The following is a 9570-nucleotide window of genomic DNA, read 5'->3' as shown; positions in this document are numbered from 1 at the left end:
CAAAACAGACCTTGGCTCTTCTGTGTGTGTGACAGTGGCCTTGTTATCACCTTGATCCATTAACCAAAGTGAGAAATAGTATAAAAAAAAAAATAGATACAGCTGGCTTTGCCAAATAGAAAATGCCTTTTAAGGGATTGGATTTAGTAAAGCATAAAATGTAGGGACAGCTGTTAGTAGAACATTGCAACATATAGCTGAGGATGATGATGATGAAGAAGAGTAAAAAGCACTGTGGCTAGTGGTGGAGGCTCTGATAAACATACACCCTTGAAGTGCTTTTAAATGAGGATTATGTATTATGACATAACTTCTTTTTTTGGCTTCTGGACAAGACACAAATGGACATCGGAGTCTACAAAACATTATTGGGGGGTGAAAGTTTTGGTTTGCGGCTTATTCTGGGTCAAACTTTGAACCAGGTGACTCAGTTTACTTATTTATATAGCATGTTACTATACAAACATAAGCAAATCATGTTTATTTTTAGAGGAATTATAGAACGATATTCCCAAGAGTCCATTATTATTGTCAGCCAATGTAATGACTCCCTCAAATGTCTTTTATACACAAATTGCATTAAAAATCACTTGGTGATTAATATTGGTCCACAGTGATTAATCCTCTACATCAGACTGCTGCAAAAGTTGATAGATTTCTTGGAAGCTTGGGCGATCTTTGGTTTCTCTTCTCCAACAGCTTAGCATGAGTTTGTAAACTGGATCTGGGCAAATGGCTGGCTGAGGAAGATATACCTAACAAAATACAGAATCAGAGATTTATTATAATTGGTATTAATATTGCAATTATTTTATTACTGATAAGACATGCATGGGAAGGAAGACATCTGGAGGAAGGAGTCAAACAGGGGAATAATAGAAATACCAGACTAAATGTTTCAGTTCAAATGCATAAAGGCATGTCACTTAAAGACATGGTTTGATGTGTAGGAACTTTAACAGCCTGCAAGGAACCCTGTCTTCAAAATGACTAAACACTTTTGGAAAAAAAGGTAATTACAGGCCAGGTCCTCTCAGCCAACATTTGCACCTGACCCTTGACTGAAGGGGCACAAATCCCCACAGACACGCTCCAAAATCTTGTGAAAAGCCTTCTGAGAAAAGACCGTCAGAGCCACAAATTCCATATAAAGGAAAAGGGTGCTCTTACATAAAGAAATGGGACTTTTCATCCTCATTTCAGGACCTCCACCCAGGCAGACATTGACCAGCACATTTCTATTTCTGCGAGCAACCAATAGTTTATATCAACTCTAATAGAAACTTTTGATTCTTTGTTAATTAGATCCCTCTCTAAAATTGTGGACAAGTTCCCTATCGATCTTGTGATACCGTGTGCTATTTGTGCCTTATGGATGCATCCATCGAGAGACCATTTGTCATGTAAATATACGTTACAATGCTCATTTTTTCCTTTGTATATATATAATTTTAGCAATGTAAATAACCCATTACCCTGTATCATTACAGATAACTACTTGTTCTCTGTTATACGTTACTCTACGAAATCCTTGTTATCGTCCTGAAGAAGCCCCACGGCGAAACATGCGTCGGCGACTTCTAAGGATTTTGTATACAGTGGTCATTTTTGTAATTGTATTTATTACCATGAATATTTGTTTGTAATTTAATATGATATTAAACTTTATTTTTTAATATACTTCCTTGGCCTCAAAGTCTGACCATCAATATCTACTTGTAGTTATTGTTCCCCCTTTACTATATATACAGATGTGGCCCATGTGAGTGCTATCCCCTTGTATTCCTAATCTTCTCCCCCTTTTTTCTTCTTCTCCTTTTTCTGCCTTTTCTTTCCCTTTCTCCCCTTCTTCTTTCCCACACCCCTCTCTTTAATTGACCAGCACAGTAGAGATGAGCCGAACCCCCCCCCCCGGTTAGGTTCACAACAGAACATGCGAACAGGCAAAAAATAATGCTTAAAGTGAAACAATAATAATGAAATATTCATTTAAATGTCATACCTGGGGGGTGTCTACAATATGCCTGTAAAGTAGCGCATGTTTCCCGTTGTCAGGGACCTGCCAATAGGCTCCGGCGTGCACGCATGCGCACACTTACTGATGGTCAGAATCAGCACCAATCGCCTATTCATGTGCGCAGGCGCGTCAAACATGCACACGGATATGAGCCAAATGCGCGCATCTGTGCGCCAAATGTGCGCGCTCGTATGCGCGCGCATGCGCCTACTACACGCGCACGTGCACGATGGCGGGAACGCGCGCGTGCACGTTAATGCGCGATTGGCGCCACTCAGCCTTTAAAAAGCAAGCAGCTGCAGTGACACTTTGCTGTCTGATCTGCAGCATTGTATCTGTGAAACTTGTGACCTGTTGTAACCTGTTACCTCAAACCGACCCGGCTCCGTCTGACCATCCGACCCTCTCCACTCCGACCCCTGGCTTGCTCTGACTCCGCTCTCCTGCCCATCGTTACCAGACCCTGTGCCTGAATCTGACTACGCTTGCCTAACCCACCTGATTATCTGCTAACCCGGTTTTGCTTCACCAGCTCCTGCTATCCAGTGCCTGTGCCAGCTCCAGAGACGCTGTCTCCTACAACCACCGTCCCGAAGGACCACCACTGGTGCCGGGCTGCTATCATCACCAGGCACTCCTACCTCGCCGCGCTCCCGAGCTTGCTGTCCCAACTCCAGCAGCTCCAGAGCCGGGGCTGTAAGAGAGGCCTCCTCCTGCACACTAGGCTCTGGCTACAAGGTACGTTCCAGTACATAACACCCGTGCTTAGAAAAGCCCCTGCGCAAAATTACATTTCTAAAAGAAAAGAAGTAATTTAAAACTACTCGCAGCTATAATGAATTGTCGGCTCCCGGCAATACAGATAAAAAAGTAATTGAAAAAAAACAGCATGGGTTCCCTCCTTAGTCCACTACCAGGCCCTTTGGGTCTGGTATAAATATTAAGGGGAACCCCGAACCAAAATTAAAAAAAATAAAAGCGTGGGGGTCCCCCCTAGAATCCAAGGGACTAAGGGGGGAACCCATGCTGTTTTATAGCCGCGAGTAGTTTTAAATTACTTTTTTTCCTTTAGAAAAAGGCAATTTTTAAAACTTTTTTTGCATTGATACATGTCCCCTGGAGCAGGACCCAAGTCCCCATACACTTTTTATGACAATAACTTGCATATTAACCTTTAAAATTAGCACTTTTGATTTCTCCCATAGATTTTTAAAGGGTGTTCTGCGGCTTTTCAAATTTGCTGCGAACACCCCAAATTGTTCGCTGTTCGGCGAACAGGCGAACAGCCAATGTTCGAGTCGAACTCATTTTCGACTCAAACAGATTTCCCCTCCCTAGTAGTGACATGACCAAACCTCATACTAGCAGTCAGCTAGATATTCACTGCAGATATACAGCTAGGAAGCTGTAGGCACAGGAGCTATTTTTTAGGGGAGAATTCCAGACTGAGCTTGAAATTTTCAGGGTACTGCTTAGGTACAATTAACATTTCAAACCTTGCTGCAAATCTTCAGATTTGGAAGATCCTTGTACACAGTAGCTATTAAAAGAGAGGGTGCACCAGCCTAGTGCATTACTATAAAAACGATTTATTAAATAAAAGCTATAAAAAAAAAAACTCACCAAAGTATGTATAATGTCAGGAATCAGCAGCAGGCATCAATCTATGTAGCTACACTTAGGCCCCTTTCACACGGACGGATAGAATGGTGCCTTTAGCTGCGGATTTTACCGCAGCTAGAAGCACACAATGCTTTCCTATGACACCCTTCACACACTACGGTTACCTGCGGTTTTGTTACCCTCGGTTTTGTGCGGATAGAAAAAATAGAACTGAATGCGTCCAGCTGCGATGTCCCGCATCTATCGGCACATAACCGCAGGTAACCGTAGTGCACTGTGTCAGCTGCATTTGGTATGAATCTTGAGGGGGAACTCCATGCCAAATTTCAAATAAAAAACTGGCATGGATTCCCCCTCCAAGAGCAGCCTGGCCGGTCAGGAAAGGGGGTGGGTGAGCGAGCGAGCCCCCCCTCCTTAACCATGCCAGGCCGCATGCCCTCAACATGGGGAGGTAGGTGCTTTGGGGCAGGGAGCGCCCCGCGTGCTCTGATATGCTTCTGGTATGGATTTTGGGGGGACCCCCACGCCGTTTTTTTGGCGTACGGGGTTCCCCTTAAAATCCATAGCAGACCCAAGGGCCTGGTATGCTCTTGGAGGGGGAACCCATGCCTGTTTTTTATTTGAAATTTGGCGTGGAGTTCCCCCTCAAGATTCATACCAGACACAGTGCTTGGTATTGGCTGGGATTCAAGTTGGATCCCTGTTCAATATCGTGTCGCGGCTAAACGCAACCGCAGCTAATCGCACTGTACAAATGCAGCTGACCACTGTACAAGGAGTCCTGAATTCCAGAAAAACATAAACATGCTTTTATCTGCGGCAAAACAGCCGTCCGTGTGAAAGGGGCCTTAGAAGATTGAGGTCAGACTGTGCATACTTTAAAGTGATTGTAAACCATCATCTTGTAAAACAACCCATTGAGTTTATAATATAAATGTAAGTAAGGCAAAACACTTGTGTATAGATATAAAAAAACATTATAAATACCTGTACCTTTTGCTTAGTTTTTTTATGAGTGATCACATTCCCTCTGTTCTCAGCTACATTAGAGCTGCAGGAGGGGGGGTGGAAGTAACAGTGCACTGATCAACCCAGTGAAAGGCTGTGCAGGGGAGGGCGGGCGTGTCAGGACAATCTGATCATTGGAGTTCCCAGCAGAGCTAGAGGCCTGACCACAGTGTGTTCTTCTGCTTAGTGTGGTCAGTTTTTTTAGATGAACAGCGGGACTGGCAGAAAACCAGGGATTTCACACAAATGAAGCAATACAAAGAGATCAGGATACCTTTTCATATAAGTAAATGGTGCAGCAGGTACATATCAAGAATATGCAATGTTGGGGTAACAAACACTTTAACCTCCCTGGCGGTATGATTCTGTCTGGAATTACGTACCAAAAGCGGTACAATTATTTTCCAGGAAATTTGGTGTTTTATACTGTAGGCCTGTAATTCTTAGGAATAACTCACTTATATCTGACCAAACAAGAGTTTAATAGGCATCCCGGGTATGACATTTAAAAAAAAACAAAATTATAAATTATAATATAATAAATAATTATAAATAATTATAACAAATAATAATATAATTCTAATAAAAAATATGTAATAATGTAATCAAATCAAAATCACTGAAATTTTCTCAGTTGCAGAATTGTTGCTGTCATTATTTTATTTTTTTATGACGGATTTCCCCACAAATCGCTATCGCACAATTCTGCGAGTGATTATAATTTATTATCGCTGTTTTTTAGCTGATCTAAAACCATTTTTGACATAAAGGGACACTTTTGGTTGCTATGGACAATCTACAGTTTGCAGGGAGAAAGAAAGGTTTTTATTATATAAAAGTACATGTAGGGCACTGGGCTGACCACTTGGGACAAGGGGTGTGTGTTTTTTTTTACATACAGTACTGTAATCTATAAGATTACAGTATACTGTATGTATAGTGTTTGTTTACTTTTTTGAATTTGGCGCCGTTCTCCGCTCCCGTGTGTCGTAACGTCGCAGGGAACGGAGATCGGCGGCACAGGAGGACGCTGTGTGAATCGAGCGAGGTCCCGCTCGCTCACACAGCGCGGTGACATCGCTGGATCCAGGACAAGGTAAGCCAGCGCACGCTGCAGGCTCTGCATAGCTTACCCCGAGCGTGACTCGGGGATACCGATCGCAACATAAAAAACCCACCCCGAGTCACGCTCGGGGATACCGCCAGGCAGGTTAAGTGAGATCGATTTACAGGGAAACATAACCCATCCAAGTACCAGCAAACAGAAAACACAGCAAACATAAAGATATAAGTGAGCCATACCGCATAACAAAAAATTGAGTAACCTAAAGCCTAACTAACAAACTGGTCATATACAATATAATCACAAAATGGGGAACACAGATCAACTTGGCAGACTGGAGAAGGGGGAACCAGGACTGGGATCAGGAAGAAGAGTAGCAGATAAGAGGCAGATAAGAGGCAGTAGGGTACAGGATGCAGTATAGGGGCAAGACCAGGGTCAGAAGCAGAATAAATGTCACACAGTTTCTGGCAGCAGAGCAAAACATTGGAGTGAGAGGCACTAGTAGGGAAGGACCTAAATACCCTCCCAGAAGGCGGCATCAAGAAGAATCTGATTAACAGGATCTGCTGGTGGATACTAAAACTACAATCTGCTGCTCTGGTAAGCACAGTGCCACCATTAGGTAATCTATGTTCTAACATAAAATCTGGCACATTAATAAGATCTAGTCAAATCCAATAGTAAAACTTCAAAGATGCCCACCAGCTGGGATTGAGGCTTACGCGTTACAAGGGCAGTACCCTCTTCACCAGACCTTCACATCAAAATACTACTTTATATGAATTCCAATCCTTCCCATCTTTAATCCTAAAGAGCCAACACCTTTTTTGTGCATGTTTACCTATTTTTTTATCACAGTCCAGCCCGCCCCCCCGCCTCCATTTTTACCTAGGCAAGAATGAAGTTAAAGTAAAACAAGAGAGAGTCTCTAAGTGCAGCATTGAAATAAATGTATTGGTTAAAAAGGTATAAATGTCCACTCACATTTAGTAGGAACTAAACAAGCATATCATGTAAGTTGAGTCAACATTCGTGGTCATAGGAGGCAGAGGAATGAATCCAGATGGAATGCACGGAGACGGTGGAACATGGGCAGCACAAGTAATGCTGCCAAATGGTCAGAGATCTGGCAGCGTGGCAACCTCTGTAGTAACATTTCTAAAGTCTGAGGCCCCGTACACACGACCAGTTTCCTCGGCAGAATTCAGCTTCCGACCGAGTTTCTGGCTGAATTCTGCCGAGAAACCCGGCCGTGTGTACACTTTCGGCCGAGGAAGCCGATGAGGACCTCGGCGAGGAAATAGAGAACATGGTCTCTATTTCCTCGTTGTTCTATGGGAGCTCTCGTCCCGCCGAGCTCCTCGGCGGCTTCAGGGCTGAACTGGCCGAGGAACTCGATGTGTTTGGCACGTCGAGTTCCTCGGCCGTGTGTACGAGGCCTGAGGCTTGAGAAAAAGGTGTTACTTTCTCAAAACATATAGCCATGCCCCCAGCATCATGACATAACTGCAGAGATTCCCAGATCTCTGACAGTTTGGCTCCTCTGTAGTCCAGGCTCTGCAGGGATCCCGACTATAATGTTGGGATCTGCCAAGATGCTTGACTGGCAGATGACTCAGCCTCTCAGTGCGCAGTGTGCCACTCCCACATTCTCCACAGCCCTGCACTCCAGTGAGCGATAGGAGGGAAGAGCACAGAGCGGTAACTGACAGTCACTGCTCTGTGCTCAGAGCGGACCTAAGAACTGAACGATCAGTGGTCTTTGATCGCTCAGTTCTCAGTGTAGAGCCGGCAGGGGACAGCTGCGGCAAGAGATCAGTGCTGTATCTACATAGGTAAGTAAGAATGTTTGGTATTTTTGAATCACGCACTTCTCTTTTAAATATCTTCTCTGTTACCTGTTTTCCCTGGTCTCTGAAAAATTCTCCTGTGTTCTCAATGACTTGCTCATCAGACTGTTCACTATAGGGTTGCTCCCGACAAAAAGTCAGCATCTCCCATAAAGTAACTGCAAATGCCCACACGTCGCTTGCTGTTGTAAATTTGCCCTAGGGTTAAAGTGTAAAGATTCATATTAATATTTTTTGATCCTATAATTTTTTTAAATCATACACATATACAATTTTTTTAAAATATGGTACAATGGTTTTTTATTTTGAAAAACATTATATTAATAATACGTTTTATTCAATGTTTAACAAAAGAAGCCGTAAGCAAATATTGATCATTGCCTAACACTATTGCCTTTTCAATTCTCCAAGATTCTATTGTGATTACAGATTTATCTGCACTAAGTTTGCATGTTTGTTTGTGTGTAATTTCTCTGGGTGCTAATACTTACCCAGTTCAAATGTATGCAATATGTATTTGTATAGTGCCTACATTTGCCTTAAAAGATTTGTAAAAAGAAGATTACGTTGTAAGGACTGCTAAAGAAAGTTCTTTGTAATTAAGCTGTATAATATCTTAAATAACTGCAGAGTATTTTAGGGCTGTGTAGATAAAAAACAAAAGGAAGGGAACATTAAAAAAAATAATAATAATTTATATGAAAATATGCTTGTTAGATTATTACATGATTTAGATTACATATAGTGGAGATCTACAATGCACACTGGACATTTTTAATGCTGCTCTTAAGGGTGTCTGGTGTTTTTTCTTATGCTTCTAAATGCCCCTGCATATTAGTCTATGGGGGTTATTTACTAAAGGCAAATCCACTTTGCACTACAAGTGCAGTCGCTGTAGATCTGAGCGGGACATGCAAGGAAAATAAAAAACAGCATTTTTGATTGGATGATAACATCAGCAGAGCTTCCCCTAATTTCAGAGCTTCCCCTCAGATCTACAGCGACTGCACTTACAAGTGCACTTTCAAGTGCAGAGTGTATTTCCCTATTAGAAAAATCAACGTGTCCATGCATATGTCCATAGAGGATTTTAGAGGCAGAAAAAACCCCACTGTCAGTACATCCAGGAACAGTGGCGTTATGACAAAAAAATGCCTGCCACATCTAAATGTGTGTTAATGCTAGGTGTGTTTAGTGCAAGAGTTCATAAAAACTATGAATAAATGATTATTTTGGCCAATGAAATTAATTAACGCCCAAGCACTTGATGTGCTTAAACGCGTTACATGCATTTAGAAGCGTCAAGAATTTTTCCTGCCAACACCACTGCAAGGAGGAAAGGTGTCTAGGAGATAGCAAAAACGTCCAGTGTGCTTAACCACTTAAGCCCCGGACCATATTGCTGGTCAAAGACCAGAGCACTTTTTGCGATTCGGCACTGCGTCGCTTTAACTGACAATTGCGCGGACGTGCGATGTGGCTCCCAAACAAAATTGGCGTCCTTTTTTTCCCACAAATAGAGCTTTCTTTTTGGTGGTATTTAATCACCTCTGCAGTTTTTAGTTTTTGCGCTATTAACAAAAAAAGAGCGACAAATTTGAAAAAAATGAATGTTTTTTACTTTTTACCATAATAAATATCCCCCAAAAATATATAAAAAAAACTATGTTTTTCCTCAGTTTAGGCCGATACGTATTCTTCTACATATTTTTCGTAAAAAAAATCGCAATAAGCGTTTATTGATTGGTTTTCGCAAAAGTTATAGCGTTTTCAAAATAGGGGGTAGTTTTATGGCATTTTTATTAATATTTTTTTTACTAGTAATGGCGGCGATCAGCGATTTTTTTTCGGTACTGCGACTATATGGCGACACTTCGGACACTTTTGACACATTTTTGGGACCATTGGCATTTTTAGCGATCAGTGCTATAAAAATGCATTGATTACTATAAAAATGCCACTAGGGGGCGGGGAAGGGTTAAGTATGTTCCCTGGGTGTGTTCTAA

The 9570-nt window shown here is 42.1% G+C and overlaps 1 protein-coding gene across 2 annotated transcripts in view; it reads right to left on the bottom strand.

The window, feature by feature from the left end:
* Nucleotides 1-427: 427 nt before the first annotated feature.
* Nucleotides 428-9570, bottom strand: part of DDR2 (discoidin domain receptor tyrosine kinase 2) — a 211208-nt gene continuing 202065 nt past the window's right edge. For both annotated transcript variants that reach the window (XM_040359729.1, XM_040359730.1), the window contains 2 exons: nt 7613-7762; nt 428-755 (listed from right to left, as the gene is read on the bottom strand). In XM_040359729.1, the coding sequence (XP_040215663.1) occupies nt 618-755; nt 7613-7762 (288 nt within the window). In that variant the 3' untranslated portion in view covers nt 428-617. The remainder of the gene's footprint in view (nt 756-7612; nt 7763-9570) is intronic.

The sequence above is a fragment of the Rana temporaria genome, chromosome 7 (assembly GCF_905171775.1).
Source record: "Rana temporaria chromosome 7, aRanTem1.1, whole genome shotgun sequence".
Lineage (NCBI taxonomy): Eukaryota > Metazoa > Chordata > Amphibia > Anura > Ranidae > Rana > Rana temporaria.
This window is presented reverse-complemented; position numbering and strand designations above follow the sequence as displayed.